General features: G+C 38.1%; 1 protein-coding gene across 1 annotated transcript in view; it reads right to left on the bottom strand.

The window, feature by feature from the left end:
• Window positions 1-691: 691 nt before the first annotated feature.
• The window catches only part of LOC121521807 (serine/threonine-protein kinase pim-1-like), an 81,016-nt gene continuing 54,693 nt past the window's right edge, over window positions 692-27,014 (bottom strand). Inside the window, exons 2-7 of the mRNA XM_041805974.1 lie at window positions 3,767-3,861; window positions 3,254-3,301; window positions 1,733-1,954; window positions 1,211-1,385; window positions 907-1,080; window positions 692-801 (exon numbers count right to left, since the gene is read on the bottom strand). Coding sequence (XP_041661908.1) covers window positions 692-801; window positions 907-1,080; window positions 1,211-1,385; window positions 1,733-1,954; window positions 3,254-3,301; window positions 3,767-3,861 — 824 coding nt within the window. The remainder of the gene's footprint in view (window positions 802-906; window positions 1,081-1,210; window positions 1,386-1,732; window positions 1,955-3,253; window positions 3,302-3,766; window positions 3,862-27,014) is intronic.

Below are 27,014 nucleotides of genomic sequence, written 5' to 3'. Positions count from 1 at the left end.
TTTAGATCGGCAATTTAAAATCTAAACTTACATGTCGACCTACTAAACTCATGTTTTTGCTTTTTATGTCATATTTTGACCTTTAAAACTGATGAATTTAACTTTTTGTTCCATACTTTAAAATTTTCAATTCATAATTTTAAAATTTAAATCATATTTTGAATTTTTTTAGCTCAGATTGTTGACTTTTAATCCCATAATTTGAACTTTAAGATTAGAAATTTAAAATCTAAACTCATGATTTTTAGTTTTATCTCATATTTGACCTTTAAAACTCAAGATATAGAATATAACCTCATACTTTGAACTTTTACTGTCATGATCTCACATTTTGACCTTTTTTAATTGATGATTTTGAGTTATATCCCACCGTTAAAACTCACTATTTCAACTTTCTTTCACATATATTTGCATTTTAAGAACATTATTTGGACTGTAATTTTCATGTTTTGACCTTTTGGACTAAAAGGATTGACTATCTCAGATTCTGAACCTTTAGACTTATGATTTTGACTTTTTTTTTATCTCAAAATGATGTATCATCAATACTACTTTGTTTTTTCCATATTTTATCACTTATGAAAATAAGGCTGCCAGTTTCTGGTTAAATGTCAACCCCGTCAGGCTCTAAGGTTAGGCCTAAACTCAGAATTTGGCATTTGCTTGTGGGAGAAACTGAAGTTTTTACTTACTACACCTGGTAGAAATCTGTTTTTGTTGCCAGAAGCCGCTGAAGCTGCTGCAGGGTGCTTCGATGTTCTGGGTTCTCGACCAGGCACATCCTCAGCAGAAGCTTGCTCTCTGAAAGTGGCACATCGAGGTGTTAGTGTGTGGAAAAAAATGATTCAGGAGAAAACAATATAGAGACTTGCAGACTGAAAATACGTGCATTTATGTGTTTCTTACCTCTGGACAGTCTCCAGTCGAATTCAACTGCGCCTTTCAGGAACTCCTTGGTGGTAAAAGTAAACGCCCCATGAAGGAGGGAGTAGAACAGCACCCCCAGCTGCCAGACAGTGGTCGGGCAGGCCTGGTACGTCCCACAGTACAACCACTCTGGGGGGGCATATAGACGGGTACCTGATGCATGCAAAAACAGAGAAAGAGAAGAGTTATGGATGGAAGAGGGAGCGCCATTTATGTTCAAATTTAGCAATGAAATTCAAGATTTAAAATACTTAAAATAATGAATCAAAGTCAGATATCATACCACAAAAACGATGACATGTCTCTGAGGAGAAGCTCGCACAGCCGAAATCAATAAGGCGCACTCTTGACACCCGGGACTGAGACTGTATGAGGACATTGTGAGGCTTGATGTCTTGATGGAAGATGCCCTTTGATTCCATATCAATGGCGACATCCACCAACTGCCTCAAGATGTCCTGGAGTAAAAGGAGACAAAAACAGTTTTAAGGATTAAAATGCACTGAAATGAAGTGAATGAAAATGAAACGATGTCCCTATCTGGCCCATCAAAGGCCCACCATCCCACATAAAGCCATCTGCTGCCCAGTGAAGTAACATGCCATGCACATGTCATGCTGACTGAACACATGATAGCAGCATAGTTACTGCTGGATGATTTTAAAGGGGAAATGTATGGAAGGCCTCAGACTGCCTTTAAATATCAGTGGTGATCCATTTGTACAAGTGGGTGTCCCCATAACACCCACAGCACCATGACTGGTTTAAACTGAGCCAAATAGACACAGAAAGTCCAGATACCTACCTTTGCCTCGTCCTGACACAGTTTTCCTCCACGCTTATTCAGATGCTGCAGGAGGTCCATGCAGGGCGTCGGTCTCTCCATGACCAGAACTAGTCTGTCGTCCAGGGAGTACCAGTCAAGGAGTGACACCGCTGCTGACTGGCCGACTTCTCCTGTTAATCCTGTTGCTTTGAGCATGAACGCCACCTCCAGGATGACGTTGTAGCTCGTTCCATTGCATATCTAAGGATGGAAATACAAACACGAAGCTGTTAGCACCTTCTGTCTGCTCAAACTGCTTTTGGAGGAAAATAATCAATTTTCTAATGCAGACTGGTGACACACAGAACTGACTGGACCCTTGTTAATCCCAGAGAATGAACCCCCCATAGGTGTGATGTTATCAGAGTAAATGTGTTGGATCAGTAGCATTGGTGCTAGCATCCTGGCTGACAGTTCCCACATGTTGGAGCTGAAAAGAGTGCCAAGCTATTACTGAGTGCTGATGTTGTAATTATTGATTTGTGTTACTTTTGAACTGGTTTTACCACTTTGTTTTGCTTAATAATAAATTCATTTTGCCACTTTCAACCCATTTCTGCCCATTTTTTTGCCCCTTTCCCATAAATTTGACCTCTTATTTTGGCCACTTTTTGCCTTTATCCTTTCTTTTTTGACCCAGTTAAATTTTTTTCCCCAAATTTTTACCTTTTCCTTTTAACCAATTCTCTGCATTTTTTCTTACTTTTCTGTCTTGCAACCTTTTTGAGCTCTTCTGCCATTTCTTGCCGATATTGATTTTTTAAATTTTTTTTATTTTTTTGGCCATTTTATTCTCTTTTTGCATCTTGTTGCCAATTTTTAGCTGCATTTTGCCCCTTTATATTTTTATATCATTTTGCCCCATGTATAAATAGATTGCTTTTACTGAGTTAATAAAAAAAAATCAAAAAAACATTTTTTTCAGGTGGATAAACACTAATTAGGATAGACCTACCTATAGACATCATGTTTCATTTAACCAAATTTGTCTGTTTTACTAAATGCTACTAGGCTAAATATTACACACTGCACCTTTAAATGGATGAAAAGTGTCAAAAAATGGAATAAAGGGGCAAAAAAGTCATCTTTTCTAAGGATTTCTGGGGGAATAATATTTAAAATTAAGATATAAAAGAGCCACAAATAATCACAAATCACACGTTGAGTACCACTGCCTTAAAGTAACTATATGTCTAATTATTTTACTCCATGCACAGCAGAAGTTAGCAAAGCAAATCACGTCTTTTTCTGGTTTATGGTTCCGCGCCCGCCCTGAAGTTCTGTGGCGCCCCCAGGGGAGGCCCGCGTCACACTTTGAAAACCGCTGCAATAGACCATGATTTTGCTGTTCCCCAGAAAGCTCTCCCCTTTATTCCTCTTATAGACAGCCTTGGTGAAACGTACAGAGTTGTTTTAAAGAGAGACTGAGGCAGAAGTAGAGCTGTGTCAGTTAGAACAGTTAGGTTTTGGATGCTGTTTGTTGTGGATCAGTTTACTCACCACCTCCTGGCGACTGACTTTCTTTGCGTCGATATACTTGATGGCAACCTGCAAGACACAACATCATCGTCATCATCATCATCATCAACAACAACAACAACCATTATTAAACCTTGAAAATCATGGAGCTTTCTCCAGTTTCCAGTGATGCTGAGATACAAAATTGTACAATAACAAACTCTGAAGGTGATTGGTGGATTTTCCACTGAAAGCCAATAATCTCAGGGAGACAGAGGAGGTAGGATGGGGTGTTCCAGTGTCAGATGCATTGTGGGAAGGAGGGCTTTTCCAGTATAAAGGACTGTTGTGTTAGTTCTGGGTATAGATGGTTGAGCGATCACTAGCAGGTTTGATCTGCCAGTGTCTAGTACTGAGAACCTGTGCTGAGTGTTTTCTGTCTTCTCAGCTATTTTTCATGTCAACTTTGGTCTAACTGTCAGTAAACTCTAGAGTCTGTTTTATTGTAGAGATGATTTAAAATTATCAGGAAAAGAAAGGCTTTGACTGACTTACCGGTAGCTTGTCTGATTTCCTGAAGCCACTGTAGACCATCCCATAGCCTCCTCTGCCAAGTGGACGCAGAACCTCATATTTGGAGTCAAAGTCAGCTAAAAAACACAAAAACCAGAATCAGAATCAGGACTGTGATTTTATTGTCAAGTACAAAAAAACAAGACGAGGTTACGGAAATGGAGAAAGAGAAAAAATCTAAAAGCAATAAAGAAAAATGCAAAATAGAATATGAGTTTAAAATGTCAAAATATGGCTTGAAAGTCAAGGTTAGGAGTAAAAAATGTCAAAAATATGAGATAAGAAGTTAAAAATATTAACTGAAAAGGTCCATTCACAAGACAACATGTGAAACAGTGAGTGTAAAGGGAGATAAAATGAGATGAAATTCTTAATTGTGAGTTTAAGGGGTTCAATTTTGACTTAGAACTTAAAATTTTGACTGTTAACAGTCCAAATATGACATAAAAAGTCAAAATTATAAGCTTCAGTCATAATTGGGAAATTCAAAACAATGAAAGATGAAATGAAAACACAAGTTCATTTTCTTTTCCCACATTTCTGACGATTTTCAAATCTAATTCTACCGATCTGTCGGGCCTGGGCTTGAGTTTGACACCCCCGTCTAAGGCAACACTTGATTTAAAAAAAACAATTTAATTTTAAAATATAAAATCAGAAATTTGTGTAAATTCAATCTTATTGAAGTCAAAGCAACAGCACGAATCTTTAGACTTACTTTTGCTTTCTCCACAAGACCGAGAAAACCCACAGGAGAGGAAAATTCAAGTTTGGTGAGCGCTCGATGTCCGTTTGTCTGCGACCAACCGACTGATGACTGCGACCAGAAGAGTTCGAATGCTGAGACTCTGAGCTTCTAGAGTAGAGAGTCTGAAGATTCTAGAACTGACATCACAGTGGTATTCACATCAATGGACCAAAGACAAACATTCTACATTCTAAACAACAACATTCTAAAGTTCCATTTACGCAGAACCGCTCTACTTTCAATTATTTATTTATTTATTTATTTATCAGTTTATCTGTCAGGGACAGTACATAAGCATTGTCGTATTTAATGACAGTGTAACTGATGAAATGTCTGACAGACTTCTAGCCAGGGTTCATTTTCAGTCTTTGTCCCTGGTCAGGCGTTTAAGGAATGACACACATGATGAAGCTCGATGAACTTTACAACGGTGCTGTCCCATGGGTGTCTGGTCCGGTGTTTTTAGCCTCTGTTTGTACAAAGATAACATGGGTTTCATTGCTGATTGGGTGGCCTGACCATAGATATCTATATAACACTAGATATGCCAGCGCGCTGTAGCAGCCCGCTAAGACGACGTGCCTACGTGGCGGCCATCTTGGTGGGGGCGACGTTCTCATTAAAGGCAATGCATGTACATTGAAAATAAATCATAACTTGCTCAATTCTCAACCGATTTTCACTTGGTTTGCTTTATTGTCAACATCAAAATATGTGCTATTAATACAGAACACTTTATTAAAAAAAAAAAAGGAAAGGGCTTTCGACCAATGTAGCCTACAATTTAAGTTATTTTAACTCTTTAAGTCCAGAGGTCTGAGAATCGTTTGTGTTCAGCCATTATATATTTTTAAATGTATATACATAGACATATGGTTGTATGTATAAAAATAGAAGGATAAAGATATACATATATAGAAAATATGTTTAGATCGAAATATGTAATTGTAAAGGTAATCAAATAATCATTTATATTAATTTATTTGTTCAATTCTCCTCCTTAGAACTCTAAAATTTCTCTCTCTCTCTCTCTCTCTCTCAATATATATATATGTTTATAGAAACAAACACACTCTGTGGAGATAGAAAAGAATAGTTTATTGCCATTTGTACAAGTTAGAAACAGGTACATTGAAATTGTTGCGTGTCACTAAATAAATCATAACAATTCACCTTGGACTTAAATAACGTATATAACTATACATATAACTATAACGTATATAACTACTACTAATACTAGTAGTGGTAGTACACCAACTACTACCGCTGATACTGGCACTGCTACTACAACCGGTAATACTATTACAAATGCTGATACTACTTCTACGACTCTAAAGGCAGACAAACATTCTACATTCTAAACAACAACATTCTAAAGTTCCATTTACGCAGAACCGCTCTACTTTCAATTATTTATTTATTTATCAGTTTATCTGTCAGGGACAGTACATAAGCATTGTCGTATTTAATGACAGTGTAACTGATGAAATGTCTGACAGACTTCTAGCCAGGGTTCATTTTCAGTCTTTGTCCCTGGTCAGGCGTTTAAGGAATGACACACATGATGAAGCTCGATGAACTTTACAACGGTGCTGTCCCATGGGTGTCTGGTCCGGTGTTTTTAGCCTCTGTTTGTACAAAGATAACATGGGTTTCATTGCTGATTGGGTGGCCTGACCATAGATATCTGTAGAACACTAGATACGCCAGCGCGCTGTAGCAGCCCGCTAAGCGACGTGCCTACGTGGCGGCCATCTTGGCGGGGGCGACGTTCTCATTAAAGGCAATGCATGTACATTGAAAATAAATCATAACTTGCTCATTTCTCAACCGATTTTCATCCGGTTTGCTTTATTGTCAACGTCAAAACATGTGCTATTAATACAGAACACTTGAGTTTAAAAGAGAGAGCGGAAAAGGGCTTTCTACCAATGTAGCCTACAATTTTAGTTATTTTACTCTTTAAGTCCAGAGGTCTGGGGATCGTTTACGTTTAGCCATTATATATTTATAAATGTATATACATAGACATAAAGTTGTATGTATAAAAATAGAAAGATAAAGATATACATATATAGAAAATATGTTTTTAGATCAAAAGATTTAATTGTAAAGGTAATCAGATAATCATTAATATTAATTTATTTGTCTCTCTCTCCCTCCTTATCTCTCTCTCTCTCTCTCTCTCTCTCTCTCTCTATATATATATATATGTTTATAGAAACAAACACACTCTGTGGAGATAGAAAAGAATAGTTTATTGCCATTTGTACAAGTTAGAAACAGGTACATTGAAATTGTTGTGCGTGTCACTAAATAAATCATAACAATTCACCTTGGACTTAAATAACGTATATAACTATACATATAACTATAACGTATATAACTACTACTAATACTAGTAGTGGTAGTACACCAACTACTACCGCTGATACTGGCACTGCTACTACAACCGGTAATACTATTACAAATGCTGATACTACTTCTACGACTCTAAAGGCTTTTTATACTACTACTGCTGCTTGTACAACTATACTACAGCTACTATTAATCGTCCGGTATTTAGCTGTCAAGCTGCTAGCTCGTGTTAGTGTTTTGCTAGTAGCCAGGTATTTACTGAAGCTCTCAACAAGATTTAATAATGAAAAAAGAGCCAAAAACTAATTTTACCTATGAAAGCATATTTCCAGTTTCCTTGTTTCAACCGTACGGTGTAGTGTGCAACCGTATCCAGCACAGTTTTCGTGCCATCTACAACCATGGAATGCCCCGACACTTTTGCCCCCACTAGCTTAGCCTCGCCGTAGGCACGCAGCTCAAAGGGGCGTGTCGTATCTACTCTTTTATATATATCTATGGGCCTGACCTCAGACAGTAACACAGTATGAACAACGTGGGCGGAGCCAGACATATTTAAAATACGGAGCTAAGCCCAAACAAAAGATGGCCGAGGGGTCGGCACTTCCCTAGGATTTATTTGTGTATTGGACAGTTCAATGCACAGTTTTTGCACACTTTAAAATAAAAAATTTAAATTCAAAATTGCAACAAATATACATATCATTCTGGCAAAAATAATCACATGACATCATTTTTTTTTCTTAACCTAACTGAGCTAAAAGCGTCATTATCATGCTAAAGTCATGATACATCATTCTGGAGTCCAATAATTTTCACTTCTGCCTCCTTAAAATATCTTGAGTTTATATTTTGTGTAATTTTTGAGTTAGAGATATTAATTTATTCATGAAAATGAGGAAAATTGTATTTTTACAACTATTTTAAAAGTATTTTTTTACACTGCCATTAAAAAATTGGCATGCATTTTTTATTCTAAGAAAATGCCATGTTTCTTGATAGAATAAAAAAATGCATATCATTTTTTTTTCTTATGTTAAATGTCCCTCATCCTCTTCTGTACATGCATTCCTAAAAGTAAAAATCTGATCTTTAAAATTGCTTTAAAAACTACATTTCCACACTGTGATCAGCAAGGACATTAGCAACATACTTAAAACCAACTGGGAAGATTGGGGGCTTTAAAGAAAACACTCGGGACTGAAGCCCCATGAGCCCCCCCCCCTTCATCATTTTGTCTTAAAGAGAAGCACATGGAAACAGTTTTTGCAAAATTCAAAGTTAAAAAGTCGTTTCTGAGCTGCTGTGACCAACTGTGTATTCAGCAACTCTGCAGCTTGCTGTGGGGATTTAGATGAAACATAGATGATGGCATCATCTGCATACATTTGGCAGCATCCATCTTCACAGCTGTCTGCTAGCTCATTTATGTACAGGCAGAGTAGAACCTTGTGGGACGCCCACATTACGCTTCTGAAAGGATGATATTGAACACATTACATTCAGCACTCCAGATATGACTCAGACCAGCTGAAAACTTGTTAGGAGAAATTAACTTCTGAAGTTTATTTAAGAGTAAGTTGTGGTTCACAGTATCAGAGGCCTTTTTCAGGTCTAAGAATACTGCTCCTACATCTTCATCGTCATCTTCAGAGTTTTTAATAGTTTCTGTGAGATAACAGGTCCCCATTTCTGTTGGATAACTAGATCTAAAACCATGGTATTTTAGGTTAAAGTAGCTGGTGACTTTCAAGAGAGCTGATCAGTTTCTCTGCCACAAACTTTAAGAATGTTTGCGATCACAGGAAGGGTTGATATCGGCCTGTAGTTACAGGCTTTGCCAGGCTCACCAGATTTAAACGTTTGTGTTATAATTCCTTGATCAAATATTTGGGGGAATTTTCCTGCATTAATGGATACATTTATTGTGTGTTATGGGCTTTATAAGAGCGTGATGCCTCTTTAAGAATTCATCCATCCATCCATTTTCTTCCATTTATCTGGAGTCAGGTCACGGTGGCAGCAGGCAAAGCAGGTCAACCCAGACATCTCTACCCCCAGCAACATTGTTGAGCTCCTCCTGGGGGGTTCAGAGAAAATCCCCAGCCCAGATGAGATTTAGGCCTTGTCCACACGAAGATGAAAATTATATATTTTCATTTAGTTTTGAAAAATTGTTCTGTAAATATGGGATAGTTTCAGGAAATGTCTGCATAAGCATGGAAACACTGACGACTGAAAACACTGTAGTATATATGCCAAGCCTGTACGTGGTGCTGTAACGCTGCCATGGAAATGCTCCAAAAGAGAGAAGAACACAGAAAACTGCCACAAACTTCCTCCTGGTCACCCTTCTAGATGTTCTCTGAGGTGGATTTAAGAACGTCTGGCGTATGTTGTTCTCGGTGGTGGTAAAGGAGCATCACATTTTGCTGTAAAAGCTATAAAAAGCCCAGTAGCTCCTGCAGCACGAACACAACCCTGTGATCCGCCATTGTTGTTTTGGTTCAACTCACTCATGCGGCGTAGGTGGGCTACACTATGTGTGTAGAGATTCAGTTGGCTGTTCTGGGACCCTAGCTCCTTTCTGGTTCTACTGTGTGTGTTTGGGGTGTGTATGGGGGTGTGTGCGTCTGTGTGAAGGTGTGTGTGTTTATATGAAGGTGTGTTTGTCTATATGAAGGTGTGTGTGTCTGTATAAAGTTGTGTGTGTCTGTATGAATGGGTGTGTGTCTGTGTGAATGTGTGTGTTTATATGAAGGTGTGTGTATATATGAAGATGTATGTGTCTGTATAAAGTTGTGTGTGTCTGGGTGAATGGGTGTGTGTCTGTGTGAAGGTGGGTGTGTCTCTATGAAGGTGGGTGTGTCGGTGTGAAGGTGGGTGTGTGTGTGTGTGTGTGGGGGTGGGTGTGTGGGTGTGTGAGAGGGAGAGTGTGTGAGTGTAAGTGTGAATTTTGTGTTTCTGCCCCTGCCGTTCCCACTACAAGTTGCTAACCTTGCAAAGCAGATGGATACGCCCGATTCCTTGTTTCTCACTGGTGAATCCATCTTGCAAAGCTCCTGTCTGAACCGTTTGGGCCCGGTTAGAGAGTGACAGGACCAATCAGCTACGAGGGGCAGTACTTTAAGGCACGATGGAGTTGTGACGTAAGCAAGCAGCAACAAGAGGCTGGTGCAATTATGGCGGAAGCGATTAGTGTGATGCTGCTAAAGTGCTGTTTTTATCAGAACTTGATGACATTTCTTCGTTTAAAGAAGAACAAAGAACAGCAGTGAGTTGTTTTCTTTTCAAAAACCACAAAGTCGTGTACTGACATGTCTGTAGTCGCCATGGTTTGCGTTATTCCTCGGTAGCTGCGTATGCGCACCTCGGTCACAGCTATGTCACGTGTTTTGTTGCTCTGATTGCCCCATAAAGATGTGGCAGACAGAACGTTCATTCAATCACACTCCAAGTTATTTTTCAAAGGCTCTGCCCTTTAAAAAAAAAACTCTGCCCCTCATGTGTTGTATAGGCTGATATGATAAGGCAGTCTGTTCAGTGGGGCTGTGTTGTCTAGACTGGCATGATCACTGTATGCGTTCAGTTTCTGTTGTGTAAACTGACCTGAGTGGTTAAAATTTCTATTAAATTTCTATTGGTAGAAATCACTAGTTATGAAAAATTTGGCTTCATTTGTAAATTTGTTGAATTTCTTTCTCTCATATCTTGATTACATTACATTTTATAAAAAAACAAACTAAAAACGAGTAGCACCTTAATTCATAAATGTGATCTAACGAATGCAAAAGGCAAATATTAAACATAAATGCTTTTTATATTGCTTGTAACTGGGATGAAGTAAACATCTGTTGAGTATTTCAACAGAAAATTGTTTGATTATGTTGAATTAAAAACCCACAAATGCAGCGGGTCCACCAGACCCACAAACACTGGCTGAGTAACAAAAATATGAACACCACACAAAGGTTAAAACCCAAAACCCAGTTTCCGTGTGGATGAAATGCTGAGGTGACAAAAAAGTTTTGTGTTTACTCCTGAATTCGTCTCCATGTGGACGAGGCCTTAGAATCCCTCCAGCAAGTTCTGGGTCTACCCAGGGGTCTCTGTCCAGTTGGACATCCCTGGACAAACCTCTACAGCACAGGGGTCAACCTCAAGGCCTGGGGCGCCAAATCTGGCCCGTGGTCCAGATGTATCAGGCACACAAGATCATGATCTTTCTATTATAACTGGCCCACCAGTATGAGATCTAAGGATTTCCTCCAGTAAACGCGTAAACTTTACCTTGATGATTTAAAATATCGATGTTAAATTTTAAAAAATCTGAAAAAGTAAAGAGTAAATAAAATAAAAAGTCAGGAAGGTGGGAAAAGAAATTGATGTTGTCATTTCATATTTTCATTTTTGCATCTCACAATTCTGACTTAAACTTGTGATTTTGAATTTTTTCACATTTTGACCTTCAAGAGTCACAATTCAAAATTTTAAGTCATATTTTTACCTTTTAAACTTGTGATTTTAACTTTCTATCTCATTTATTTGCCTTTTAAAACAGTTATTTTGCCTTTAAATTTCATGTTTTGACCTTTTGAACTAATAAGTTTGACTTTTTATCTCAGTCTTTGAGCCTAAAAACTTATCATTTTGACTTTTTTCATCTCAGAACGATTTATCAGTGTTATTTACAGTGCTTAACAAATTTATTAGACCACCACCCAAAGTAAGGTTTATGCCACAGCTGCATCATGATGTGCTTTAATGCAGACTCTTTCATTTTCAGTGAGCTCTCCACGTTTTACCATTTTGAACAGGAATGAGGAATTTCAAACTGAATTCATCCAAATTTGAGCCGGTTCACTGGGCTTCTCTGAGAAGTCAGAAATTAATCAAGCATAACATTCAACCACTAAAACTCGTTTTTCTGTTCAGGAATGCAAGTAAATAACTATAATTTTACTTATTAATCAAGAAATATTAATGTGCTTTACTGTTTTTTCAGGTTTTTTGTAAATCAGTACATTTGAAAATTCATGGATAATAATAATAATTATATTTTAGCATTAAAAATGTCATTGGGGTTAAAGAGCTTTTACATATTGGTGTATTAACTATTGCAGAAACATAAAAAAGTATATTTGGTAATTACCAATGCTGTTAATTTAGGGCAGCTGTGGCATAAACCTTACTTTGGTTGGTGGTCTAATAAATTTGTTAAGCACTGTATATTTTTTCATATTTTACTAATGGTAAAAATGAGGTTGACAGTTTATTTAACTGTTGACCTTGTTAGGCTTTTAGGTAAGGCCTAAATTCACAATCCGCGATTGACTTTCACAATCCTGGCCTAAATAATCCGACTCTCAGGACTTCTCATCGGAGCAAATCTGGCCACCCCTGCCCTACAGGAAGGCATCCTGATCAGATACCACCTCAACTGGCTCCTTTCGATGCAAAGGAGTAGCGACCTTACTTTGAGATCCCTCCGGATGTCCGAGCTCCTCACCCTATCTCTAAGGCTGAGCCCAGCAACCCTCTTGAGGAATCTCATTTCGCTCACTTGAACCTGTGATCTTGTTCTTTCGGTCGTTACCCAGAGTTCTTAATGAGTCTTTAGTTTGTCCTCATAGTCTCATTGCTCTCATAAACTTCAAGTGACATTTCTGCATCACATATTCTTAAAGCCCAGGTTGTTCTGAATAAAAGGATGTTTAAAGCTTGACTGTGCACCACAGAGTTGATGTTTTACAAAATTTTTAAGCCAAAAAGTCCAGGAGAGACACAATAGTTAGAAAACAGCTGTGGGCTCAGAGGGTTGATAAGAGGGTTAATTACTTTTCCACATACTGTAGGGCCAGGTAGGTTTATTGGACATAATGTGTTGTGTTTTATAATATATAGAATACATCATTAGTTTTTTTTTTTCTTTTTCTGGCAGTAAATTGGAACAGAAATAGGAAAAATTCAAAAGTTTTTTTATGTTTTAGGTAAAAAAGAAGTGGGATTATGCGTTAAGTTGTGATTTTTGCTTTGATTTCAATCATGATGGCTTTCTGAGGAGGTGAGACCGCTCTGAGAATTTGTGATTATGATTGCCGCAAACATGATTGTTGCAAATGTGATTTTTGCCGTTTAATCCTATTTGCTGTTGAGAACACGGCACAAAGTGTGCATGTAGGGCTCGGTCTTAGTCTAATTTAGCCTTAATCCTTGATGTGAAAGTGTTTCGATAAATGCTCTGATGTGATTTCGTCAGACTACATGCAGCTCTGGGTTGATGCCAACATTTAAATAGTTTTCTGATTGATCTCCATCGCTGACAGAAAGACACAAACACAGACAAGGAGACAAAGGAGAAAGTTGCTTCACTAAAGAGTTCACAAACTTTGTTAAAAGGGAACAGAAAAGTTGAACAGAAGTTGCAGAAGAATACCTCAGAAGCTGAAGAGTTGTCAGACTAGGAGTCATATACTGTATGTCTGCAGCAATGAAAGCAGCATAAACACTCACACTGGCAAAGCCCTCGACTTTATAATGAGGATTCTCTACAGGTGAGCTCTCAGCAGGAGTCCACAGTAGTTGTGAAGGTGAACTAAACCTCCCATGAGAACCAGGCAGCTACATGGAGAGAAAAAGGAAACACACCAGGAACTCTACGTTCACCAAAAAGGACTTAAAAAATAAATGCAACACAAGAGGGTTCGCTTTAGGGTATTACCTGTGAAGTTTGAACTTTCAATTATATTTATAAAGCTTTAAAAGGAAACAGAACTGCTGCCTGGCAGTTACGTATATCTGCTAGGTTTACATAAGCTGAACAGAGAAAGGACAGAGATGGGTAAAGAAGAGGGGCTCTGATGGTTCCTGTGGTAATGAGATTAACGCCCCTAGGTCTCATAGTGGAGTTCAGTTTTACTGGTTCTTGAAGCTGGTAATAGGTTGTTTGCAATCATGTGATCCTGAATGACAGTTGGGGTTCAGGAAGTGGTGGACAGCCATAAGGAATGAAAGGAAAGTTAGTACTTACCAGCTCTAAATTGACCTTTTTTGCTGCAATTATAAAAAAAAAATCAACATAGATTGAGTACGATCCCTACACTTTACAAAAAGTGTTTTTGCCACAGTTTAACAGATTTACTCAGCTTAGAGGTGATCATTATCGCACATTAATCAGTCCTGCAGACCTAGAGTTGAGCGTTGTCCATCCTGATGAAGGGAAACAAGAGTCTTTGTGTTGAACTAAGATAAAGCTGATTTAACTTTTAAAAATTCTCATTTTGTCACAAACATGCTTTTAATAGAAACAGAAATGGACTATACACTGAATAAACCTGATGAGGTGAGAGGCCGAGTAATGATGTGCTGTCCATGAATGAGCCTGTGCTTCGAAACAGCTCTTTTCATGTGAGCCGTTTGAGTGCCAGTTTCCTTTCCTCCCTCCTTTGATGTTATCAAAGATCACATATTATACAAAATACACTTTATCAGGCTTTCTAACAAAAATATATGCCCCGCCAAGAATCCGAACACCCCCCCATTTTCTCCACCTTTCAGAAAATGTGTGCTGAAACAGGCCGTTCTCAGATTTTCCCCTCATGATGTCATGTGGGTGTTAGGCCCGCCCCCAGGTTCGGTTAACTCTCCCACGTGTAAGAAAGTTCCACCCTCCTCTCCTGATCCTCCTCTCATTTGCCAGCTCAGAGAAGGATTAGGAGAGCCACATCCATTAAGCCTAAGACATTCCCTTGGAGGGGCGGAGTCAGGGGCGGGGTCAGACAGCTCATTAACATTTAAAGCCACAGACACAGAAACAGCTCATTCTGAGCAGGGCTGAAACAGAGGGTTTTTTAGACATGTGGAAATCCAAGACTGGGGTGGTTTTTCAGCAGCAAACTTCATGGGCATGTTCTGAGGACATCCAAGACCAGTATAAACTGGTATGTGACCTTTAAATCCATAGTTTGGGAGCCGAACAACCATCTCTGTTGAGCTGAGTGAAATGATCTGGATCTCTGATCATCTGGGGACTCCCTGCCCTAACCAGAAGGTTGGTGACATTCATCGGCTGAGGGACCACGGGTAGGATCAGAGTTTAATGTGCTAAACCAAGACTGTACAGAACCAAACTGGACTGCTTTGTGGAAATAGACCATATACTGCTCATAATTGAGTGACACTGCTCATCTAGGCCTAAGACAGAGTTTTTTAAATCCCTGCCTGCTTCCGTTTCTCTGTGTTTTTAAGCTTTTTTTAAAATTTTGTGCTGGAATATCACACTTCTTTTGGGAGACAAAGGTAGCTTAAGAATTAAGAATGTTTGAAGTGTTACATTGTGAACTCTTCACATAGTCTTGAACAGCTCAAAACATGGCCTTTTTGGTAGAGTTGTGCAGAAATCTATGCAGAAATCCCTTCTTGGCCCCCAAGGGGAGTAGCACGCTGATTGGTCCTATCACTTTCTAACCGGGCCTAAACGGTTCAGACGGGAGCTTTGCAAGGTTATGTCTGGTGTACATCATTAGCTCAAGATGACTGCCAGAACTAACCTCTCCTGACACTCTTTATGGGAGGTTTCCCAGATGATTGTGAAATCTATCCATGCAATATATAAGAAACTGTCTATCTGATTTTTGGGGTTAGGAGGCTCAGAACTAGCCACACTCATTAAGACACATCTACAAACCAATGACCCAGCAATGGGAGCAAACTGGGGTTCAGCGTCTTGCCCAGGGACTGCAGAAGCTGAGGTTAAGAGATGACCAACTCCACCCCTGAGCTGCTCCAACATCAGTGCTGATAGTTCTGTTAGGCTACATCCAGCCCATTTCCGAATAATTTAAAAACAGCTAAAAGTTTTTCAAATCCTCCCTCAGTAACTTTGAGTTGGAAAGCTAAAACATATTTTCATCTGACCAAAAGAATAGTCCGTTATTTAGCCTAGTTGTAATTCACAGTTAGTTCTTTTCCAGCTTTATAAGAAAGTTAAGTAAGAAACACAAACTTTCTCACAGGTTGTCGGCACTGAGGTCAAACTCCAATGAGATTATTCCTTTCTCTGGAGCCAGAAAGTTCCGTCTTCAAGAAATGTTGTGCAACTAAAACACCAATCTGCTGGATGTGCTCTCTCTCTCCCAGAGTGTTGTGGTTGTTGGCGGAGAGGATGATGTATGAGATCTATGAACCAACACATCATAACAAACTGATAGTGACAGCGGTGTAGTACAGCCAACATTTTTGAGGGGGCACAAATTGATACAAACGTCCACAATATAAATCACTGGGGAATATAGACAAATAAAAACATATACTGTATCACAGGGACTTTCCACTGCAGACCCTATGAAACATGAGGATAGGGAAGATTTATTTCTAAGGTTTGATCATGAAAACACTTCTGTCCATCATATTTCTGAGGCTCCGTCCCTTCACTTTTAATGTCTGCGACTGAGCCTGAAACATTCACACGCTGAAGCTTGTGTTTGTGTCTGGGAGTCAGAATAGCCCGAGGTGCTAATGGAGCTGCGTCTCATCCCCGACAGACTGTGATGGCAGCTGATATGAAGTTGTTTTTCATGGAGAAGGAAAAAAAGTCTGCAGACTTGTAAGGATGCCAGTAACAAGCTCCACCTCATTCAGCGTCTGTCCAGGTCTTTATTGTCATAATTTGTTGAAAAAGCTGTCAGTAAACTGACCACACTGCATGTTTTCTATGGCAGGAAAATACCTGGGAATGAACCCAAGAGCTGAGAGGATTCCTCTACATGCTGCTCTGGTCCCAGTGAAAAATGAAGTCTTTTTTTTTTAACATTGTTCACTCGAGTTAAATAGTTTACTTTCCAAACATTTACTGTCTTGATTACAAGGAAGATACTGGAGGTTTTTGCCCAAAAACATAGTCTGTATAAAAGAAGTTCTCTCCTCTGCTGATCAGGAGATCACATTTATGGATGAATGTATGGTTGGTTGGATGAAAATGGGGGGTTGGTTGGTTGTTGGATGAAGGCATGTTTCCAGCTTTTATCAGGCACTCATTGAAATACCTGGAAATTGACAATTTCAACCTTAGAGTGTCATTGCAGGGCAGCACAATACCGATCCACTTAATTATGTTCTTGAAAATTTCACATTTCATGTAGAAAATCAAAATCAGTGAAGCGACCAAGCGACCTCACTGGGCCGCATAGCAACGCCATTTTGGAAGTCCGCTGAAGTTACCATATATAGTCACCTCACTGATAAAGACGGAGCAGGACATAGGGAGAGGGCGTGGGGAATGATATGAGGCAAAGAATCCACCAAGTCAGCCCTGAAACCAACCCATCAGCGGCAATCCAATCACAGCTTCTTTACTTTGGAGGATATCCAAATATTGAGCCACAAGCACCTCTAGATGTTCTTTTGATAATGTTTAGTTGAATGGATGGTGAAAAGGAAAATGTATTATGATGACTACAAGGATAGTCTGTTTATGCATGGATGGATGGGTTGTTCAATTAATCTACAAATTAATGGATGAATGATGACATGGATGGATGGAAGGATGGATGGATGGAAGGATGGATGATGTGTTGAATAAACTGATAAATCCTTATATGGGTGGTGACATTGATGGATGGATGGATGGAAGGATTATTTACTTAATCTTCAAATTAATTGATGGACAATGACATAGGTGGATGGATGGTTTGTTAAATGAATTGACAAAGTCATATATGGATGGTGACATGGATGGATTGTAGCTGGTGGGATGGATAGATGGACTGATAGAGGGATGATGAGTCAGTTGAAAGAAATGACAAATCAATGCATAGATGGTGAAAAGGAGAGATGGGTGGTTGATTGGTAGGTGGATTGATGAATGGATGTTTTATTGAATGAAATGACAAATTTATGTGTGGTGACATGGATGGATGTTTGAATAGATGGATGGAGGGATGGATGTTTGGATTGATAGATGGATGGTTGATCAGTTAAAAGAAATGACAAGTCAATGGATGGATGGTGAAAAGTAGAAATGGGTGGTTGGTTTGTGGGTAGATGGATGGATGCATGGATGTTTGTTAGGTTAAATGACAAACTGACAAATGAATGGATGACATTGACATTTATGGATGGTTGGGTGAAGGACAACTGAATAGGTGGATGGGTGGATGGATATTTGGTTGATAGTAAGATGGATGGATGAACTATAGGTTGTCTGTTGGATATATAAATGGATGGATCCTGTAATGGAATAATATGGTGGCAATACAACATGATATTAGGGCACATTCAGTGTTGAAAACATGAGCATAAATTTAACAAACCTTCACTCTTGAAGAAGAAAATATAATTCCAGTTTACTCAGCGATGCTAATAAAACATTTTTACCATGTTAGATTTTTGTCAATGCATCTAAAGCAGAAACTCTATTACTCTTAATTTTTACTCTATGAGGCAATAATCTACAAAATCATTAAACTGTATGAACAACCACCTGACTTTAAGGACCTAGATTATAAATTCTTCAGGAGAAATTGCTGAAGAATAGAGTCCTTTCTATATCCATTCCTGCAATGAATGCCATCGCCCCCTGCTGTCTATTAGAAAGAATGCGTGTAGACACTCGTGCAATAAATCTGTGCTGTAATTACAGTCCAGAATCACATGGGTCGGTTTTTAATGAGGCTCACTTTTTCTTTCTTCTACATGCCTCTAAAATCAATGAAATATAACATGCCTGAAGCTCATTTTAGACTGAAAGAGAAGCAAATTTTAACATCTGGTTTCTTGCATGATTTTGGCTGCGGGATCGTTTTGTTTATTCATTGCAGTGGAAACATAAGCTGTGAAAATACATCCCTCCAGATATGTTGGAGAACCAAAAGTTTATATTATTATTATGCCTGTGGTGCTATCCTGTTGCAGTGAAGGACCAGTCGGCAACTGTCCTCACCTCAGGGACCGTGGTACAATGACACTTTTTTACACAGCAACTTCATCCTAAAACATGCACATAGAAATAATGTTCCCCCTCTCCCATGAACATTCTGCATTAACTTTCTTGATGTGTCCAGGTCTTTGAGACTGACCATGTCCCAGTTTGAGGATCTGTCAGCTGAAATCAGTCTAAGTTCAGTTCTGTGAACCCAAAATATATTTTTGTTTCATTATAAAGAGGCTGAAAGTATGCTGACATACCTACACTGAAATGCTGAATTTGTTACAAGAAAAAAATCCTGTTTTGTCAGGTCTCTCTGCAAGATTATAAAATAACTTTAAAATGATCTCTGAAAGGCTTTACACGACATCTCACGCTGAAAAAAAGAAATCTTAAATATGCTTTATTTAAGACATGGTGGCGAGCACAAGTGTGCATCCATTCATTGTCAGGGAGTGGATAGTGGGACGCAATAATGAACAGTTTATAGGGAGAGGGCAAATTGGTTAAATGAAGCGGTGATAAACTTTAACCAAAAAGTTGATATTCTTAATATCACTGTGACAAAAGGGAAAACTAAACTACAGCTGCCGCACAGCTGACCAAAAACTGCGGGGGCTTTTCCCTAGCAAACCTGCCAAGGAGTGGAAAGAAGAAGAGGCTACCATGGCAACCACTCAGGTCATGACCTCAGCGAAGACTGTTTATGTTTTAACCAAGCAAAAAAGTCCATCCTGCCATCATTTGATGTTTTTGAAATCACCTTTTAAGATGCCAGCAACCAGTGTTAATACCGTCGACTAAAACTATGACTAAAAATGTTTGTCGACAGCCTTTTTTTTTTCCATGACAAAAACTAGACTCAAATTAACAAAAATAGATCTGTGATGACTAAAACTGACAAAAACGAAGTTTAGTTTTCGTCAAGATGACAGCATGGCGAAAAAAATCAATGCTGTGACAAACAGCGTTGTTGGACTACTGGCCTCCAGCTAATATTAGAAAATTTAAATAATGCATCCATGAATAAGTTGTATGAAATTTTCTTAATTCTTTAGCTTCTATTATCTTATAATAATATGCTTTGGATTTAGGTTTATAAATGCATTGCCAGCTCTAAAGATGGGGTAATAAAAGCAGTTTTGGCTCTTATAGTAAGTAGCAAACAGAGGGAGGCCGACTGAGAGGAGAGTGGCTGTAATACTCCATTATTCATTTAGGCTAGTGACAGAGATATGCTGGTGTACGCTGCAGATAACCTGCTCTCTCTTGATTATTCATGAGACTAACAAATATGTTTAAGAAAGTCTGAAATGTCCGCCAGCCAGTACAACAAATGAAGAATTCTTAGAATGTTGTTAAAAAGCAATGTTGCGCACAATGATGGTCAAAGGTTTGGGAAAATGTTAAATACAGCTTTAAAGCAATAACTAATGTAACACCCCCAGACCACGAGGAAATGAGCGTACATCCAATTATCTGCTGTATGCTTGTTGGATAAATGAGGGCCACTGTTCCCTTGGTTAAAGTGTTGGTGATGCCATGCTCAGAACTTCTGAAGTAAAAATACTTGTGGTTTTGGATCCTTACTGAGACCAAAATGTGTGACAAGTCTAAGTCAGTAGGGATGAGGATTATTTAAAGAAAACCTAATGGCTAGATCAATAATAGAAGCAGTGAGCTTATCATGGAAAATTACAAATAAATCATGAACAAGCATAAAAGAAAAACATTCAAATGCTTGGTTTTGATATCATTCAAACTGATTAATGTGAGGCTGACAGTTCAGTATCCGATCCAGTAATCACTGAGTCATTGGAATTCATCAAAAATCTATCATACTGCCGCAGATATATTGCAGTCATTTTGTGTTATAGAGCAATAAAAACTCTCTTATTGCTCTTTTAAGTGTTCAAAGTCATGATTGGAGCAATTTAGAACAAAGTGACAGAGCAAATTGTCTCTCATATTGTTGCTTTAATACAGCCAGCTCGCTCACAGACAAAAGAAGTTCTCACTTCTTTTCCTGGCTGCTAGAGATGTGGCATTCACAAACCAGACATTTATAAGAGAAGAAAGGAGCAGACATTTCCTTTTTACCCATTTTTGTCGTTACGTTAGGGAAAGAATGCAGGAGTAATTTGCACTGAGGCCTCCAAAACAAACAATCTTAAATATGATATAAAAGGTTCAGAGCCTCCTGGAGCGTGCATCTTCTTTGCTTCTTTATAGCTTGTATGCATGTCTCAAACTAGCATGCAGCTGAGGACCTCCACTTCAAAAAAACGCTGCCATATCTATCTATAATACTGGAAGTCACTTGAACTGAACGTCTTCTTCGTTGTTTTCTCTGTCTGTCGCCGCCATATTCATAGAGGCAAGTCCGCCTCATAAGAAAATACAAATACACGAAAAATACACAAGTTTTCGGCTTAACAAGCACAGCGATAACATTACATTAATTCTTATGAATTGATTTATGATCCAAATTCATGTATCACTGAGCACAGACATAATATACGACGGGAGATTGGCTGGCCGGACGTCGTCGTCGCTGCCATGTTACTAGAGGCAACTCGCTACGTCATTCAATACAGTAGACAAGGATTTTGCAAGTTTTTGGATTAGTGATGTAACATTTAACTAATCTTTCTACTCAGCTGATGCCAGATTATGGTGTCTAGGATGATTTTACCTTCAATTTTCCTTTGATGCATTGCTGTGCAAATCTCAATTCCAAAAAAGTTGGGACTCTCAACAAAAACCCGTATTTTACTCTCAAGAAATATGAACATATCAGATGTTGAAAATGAGACGTTTTACCATTTCTTGAAAAATATTAGCTCGTTTTGAATTTTGCACTAACACAAGTCAAAAAAGTAGGGACAGGGGAAAGTAATAGCGTACAAAAGAATAGAGGCATGAAAGCCCAAACATGAAATCAGTCAATCAATCAATAAACAACACGGACAAACTTTAGGCAAGGCAAACCTCTGAACTTGGTTGAAAAATAGCTAAATATGGTTGATTTATTAAAGCCAAAATGGCATTAAAATAAAGGACTGAAGAACCACAGCTGGTTCTTTCCAAATGATCCAGATCATTAAAAGTTCCCATCATTAGTCGCTGCTATGTTTCCATGAAGCTGTGCAGGTTTTTAAAGTCGGGACAGACTTGTCAGAGGACAACGGTGTCACAGAGAGGAGAGAAGCATCTGTGCATGAGACAGTTTAATGTTTCTTCTCTGCAGGAAAGAACATTTATAATGAGGTCTCTCATATCTCTCTGGCTGCAGAAAGCTTCATGTTAAACCCTCAGAACCCTGCAGCCCTCCTTCAGTCTGTAACATCCAGATTGGCTGCTGATTCACTCCCCGTTAAGTGATGGCCTTAAGCGACTCCACTGATAATCCCCAGCTTCCTTCGACCCGGGCTCCCTCTATCAACAAGTGTCCAATGTCTGAGTGCCTTCTAACCGAGCCGGACACGCAATTCTTCTTTAAAATTGGAGACTTTCTTCATCCTGAGAGCTCCTACTTTCACCATATCCGCCCTGAACAGAGAGGTAATAACGTGAGCAGGTCCGAGGGGAGCGAGGAGCCACTAATAGTCACTCCCTCCTCCCCTTAGCTCAAACCTGCTAGCTCACTTACCCAACGACCGTAGCTCGGCAGCCACAATTCACAGAAATATGTGTGTGGGGATGTGAAAACCCCTCCTGTGTAATTGTGAAACATTCAACAAGCATGCTGCAGTATTACTGTTTTGTCTTCGGGGTTGATATGATAAAAACGAGGCCATGCTAAGAAGAGTAATGGACTCCCCTCTGTAGATTAATTTCCTGTAACTTGTTAATTAATGTGGCTTTACTAATAAACTTTTCTCTTTGGCTGCCATCCCAGCTAGATCGGCCGCAATCAGTCAGAGGAATGCATTAGCACAACACCAGTTGGCAGTCATTCATTAGTCACTAATCACAGTGAGTAATACCGCGGTGGAGGCCCTCCATTATGAGAATATAAATCTGATGTATTAATACGACCGGGCGAAATGTCTTATTGGCTGACTGAAAGGTCAGTACCGAGTCAAAGTCACGTTCACGAACCCCTGAGTGAACAATTAAAGGGAACATTAGCATAATTTAAAATATAGTGAGAGGAAGGCAGCAGGATACAAATCTAATCTAGATTTAGCTGACAGCAGCACCTTCATGTTTAAACACCTGCCTTCAACAGCCAGCCTGGAACAACAAATGCAACACAAAGAGGAGAGATTTATCAACATGGTGGTCTACACTTTAGTGAACGTACCATTAGACGTCTCTTACATGTAATCAGACAATGCTTTAAGGCTGTATTGACAGCATTAAAACGTTACTACAATGGGATTATGGCAGGGGTGTCAAACTCAATCACAGTAGGGGCCGGATTCTGAACTTGGGTCTAACCTGAGGGCCTAACAGGGTCGATATTTAACCATAAAATGTCAACTTATTTTCAACAGAAACGAATGGGGGTAGAAAACTTGGCACTGATGATAAATGATTTTGTGATTAAAAGGTCAACATAAGTTAAAAACTGAAAATTTGAGATAAAATGTCAAATTTATAAGTTTAAAAGGTAAAAACATGAAATAAAAGTCAAAATAATGTTTTTAAACAGCAAAATATGAGACAGAATATTGAAACCATGAATTTTAAAAGTCAAAAACTGAGATAAAATTCAAAATCATAATAACAGCCAAAATATGAGGTAAACATTGAAATCATGAGTTTCAAATGTAAAAATATGAAATAAATTAAAATCATGCATTCTTAAGGTATAAAAAATGAGATAAAATTTAAAGTTCGGAGTTGAAAAAGGTCAAAATGGGAGATAAAAGTCAAAATCATGATTTCAAAAGGTCAAAAACCTGAGATAAAATTAAAAATCATGCGTTTTTTAGGTAAGAAAATTGGATAAAAGTTAAAGTTAGGGGTTGAAAAGGGTCAAACATGAGATTAAAGTCAAAATCATGACTTTTAAAGGTCAAAATAGGATTTGAAATTTAAAATTATTAATGTGAAAGGTAAAAATATGAGATAAAAGTCAAAGTTATGAGGTGTAAAGGTTAAAATATGAACTTAAAAGTCAAAACCATAACTTTTAGTCATAACTGTGAGATGAAAAATTGAAAATCTAGAGAAAACACTAATTTCTTCGCCACATTCCTGACTTTTTATCTGATTATCTTTACTGTTCACTTTTCTCTAATTTTTATGACTCAACAACAATAATATAAACCATCATGGTTAAGTTTTCATTTTTATACTGGAGGAAATCTGCAGACCTCATACTGGTGGGCCAGTTATAATAAAAATATGATCTGGTGGGCCAAGTATAAATGCATCACAGGCCGGATTTGGCCCCAGGGCCTTGAGTTTGACACCTGTGGATAAGGGCAAGCCTCTTAAGCCTCTTAAATCATGGCTTAAAATGTGTTTTAATGTTATAGTAAAATTTAACGAGTCATTAAGACTCCAAAATCTGACTGAAAACATTCAAAGTTTATTGTGGTAGTTTAGGTCAGTTCTCAACCTTGGGATCGGGACCCCCTTGAGGGATGCAAGACACTGAGAAGGGGTCTCGAAATTCCCTGAAAAAAATAATAGTTTTAAAATTACGCTGTTGCCACTTTATACCAATTTTGCCAAATTTTACCCCCTTTTCATCATTTTTTTTCTCCACCAATTTCAAAACATTTTTACCATTTAACACCTATTTTTTTTGTCAATTTAAATCCTTTCCACTACTTTTTCTGCCTGTTTTTGAAACTCCTAAACCAGTTCTTGCCACTTAAGCCTATTGTTGCCTCTGTTGACCCATTCAACCACCTTCAGTACAGTGGGGGTCCCCGGTCTTTGGTACCTTTATTTTGGGGGTCATGGGCTGAAAAGGTTGAGAAACCCTGGTTTAGGTAATTCCTTAGGACTGTGTGGGCACATCAGCTCACATTTTGACTGATTGTTGTTTTGGCCGCTGTTTTAAAGTTAGTCTTGGTCTTATGATCAAAATTACTTTTGTTAAAGAAATAGTGTACACTTTAACATTTTTTATTCAGCTGTACACTGAAGTATCTGACAGAACTATGATAAAAATAAGAAAAAAAAGTTCAGGTGAGACACAATGGTCAAAAATAGCTTAGACTCAGAGGGTTATGATGAAAATGACTTTTACTTTAAGTCATATTTTTGGCATTTTTAACCTTTGTAGTTTGAGTCCAGTTTTAGTCTACTTTAAGTCCTTAAAAAAGAATTTACATTTTATTCTTAACTTTTAGTCTCAGCAGTGATTTTCTAATCTAATCAGCATCACTGCAACATTGATATGTTTATAACAGTAAGTTTATGCACTGTCAACTAACTGATTTAAAATACACTGCTTAAAAAGTGACATATGCACGGAAAAGAAATATGGATTTTAAATGTCCATCAGACGACACTAACATTTTAGTCTTGTTTTAGTCTCCTTGATGAAAACTAAACCTACTTTTTAAGTCATTATCACCAAAATTCCAGTATTTAGAGGTGTGGTCTGTCCACAGACAGCAGCTCTCAGATGTCCCTCTTACAGACCACTACACAGATAATATCACGTTCGCCTCTGTCAGGACGACTGTGATATTATTAGCTGGTACAACCTATTTTTCATTTTGAATTAGTTGCACTCACAGTAGCTCTGTTAGCTTACGCTATGTAGTGAAAGCTAATGTAGCCATGCTATTTACATATTTGTTTCTTTGTTAGCCAACATAGCAATGGTAGCTTAAGTGTTAGCATGTTAAAGCAAACATAGCTAAAGCAAAGGTAGCTAGGTAAGCTACATAGGTGATGTAGCTATTGTGTGACCTGAGCAGTAAAAGCGCTTTGAGTTGTAAGATGAGTTGAAAAGGTATAGGCTATAGCATTTATTTTCAGCTAAGCTTAGTCTAGTCTTTCTTGTTGAAAAAAGGTAGTTGACAAACATCTTTAACCGTAGTTTTAGTCTATGCAATGAACACTGGATTCTTCATCACTGTAAGGACTAGGGCTGAACCTTTTTGGAAAATAATCTAATTGCGATTTTTTTCTGCCCAGTATTGCAAGTTTCATTTGATATGCGATTATTCCGTAAGTTTCTTTTATTCCTAACCAGGCCTGAACAATTCTTTTAAAAATCTAGTTCTGATGACTTTGACTCATACTGAAAATTGGATATGAATTATTGCATTGAAGGGATTTTGTCATTCTTATATCTAATAAGAAAAAAGTTAAAAAATGAAGAAGACATGATTTTGTCAGAATACTCTAAAAACATGGCACCTGAATGGTTGCATATGTCATGCATAACATCTCTGCTGCAAAAAAAGTTTAAAACTGGTATTTTGACTCAAATTTCAGGTCAAAGAAATATTGCACCTTCTGCAATTTGAATATTGCAGCAGGCCATGTTGCAATTTAATCTTATTTTCGATTAATTGCCCCAAATGACCTGAAAAAACAACGAATTATAGATAGATAGATAGATAGATAGATAGATAGATAGATAGATAGATAGATAGATTGATTGATTGATAGATAGAGAGATTGATCGATTGATAGATAGAGAGATAGAGAGATTGATTGATTGATTTTAGTCTTTTGCAAGCTCCTTTTTGCTGTGGTTAATATTGTAACAGGAAGTATTATGTCAGTACAAAATTCACAGCAAAACATAACATGTTGCAAAAATATCTTTGTGCAATTATGAGGCATAACTGAGTTATTTACTCAGAGAAAGCCACCAAAACTCCTGAAAACTGAAATGCAGAGACATTTTGTACATGCACTCCTGCATATTTATGTGTTGTTTTAAATTGTTGACAGCCAACTAACAATTCAAAGCCAAATCTAAAAAATAGCAATCTTAAATTGTGTTTGTTACATTACAAAAGAAAAAAAAAATGCATAAATATCAAGTAGTAGTTGTGTATAAATAAGGTACTTATTGAATAAAATGAGTTTCCTGAACATAAAGAATGGTATTTCTCCTTTTAAATTGAATGCTGTTTTATATTCAACGCCTCAGCTCTGCACATCTATTTTGGTTGTATGCATTTTCTAATGTATGCATTCAATTGTATCTGTATTCATGTAGATTGCTCTGTTGGTGCAGGTGTCCCATGATTGGGTTTCTGTGTTGCAGC

This window comes from Cheilinus undulatus, linkage group 14 (genome assembly GCF_018320785.1).
Source record: "Cheilinus undulatus linkage group 14, ASM1832078v1, whole genome shotgun sequence".
Lineage (NCBI taxonomy): Eukaryota > Metazoa > Chordata > Actinopteri > Labriformes > Labridae > Cheilinus > Cheilinus undulatus.
The sequence above is the reverse complement of the archived record's forward strand: the minus strand, read 5'-3'. Positions and strand labels throughout refer to the sequence as shown.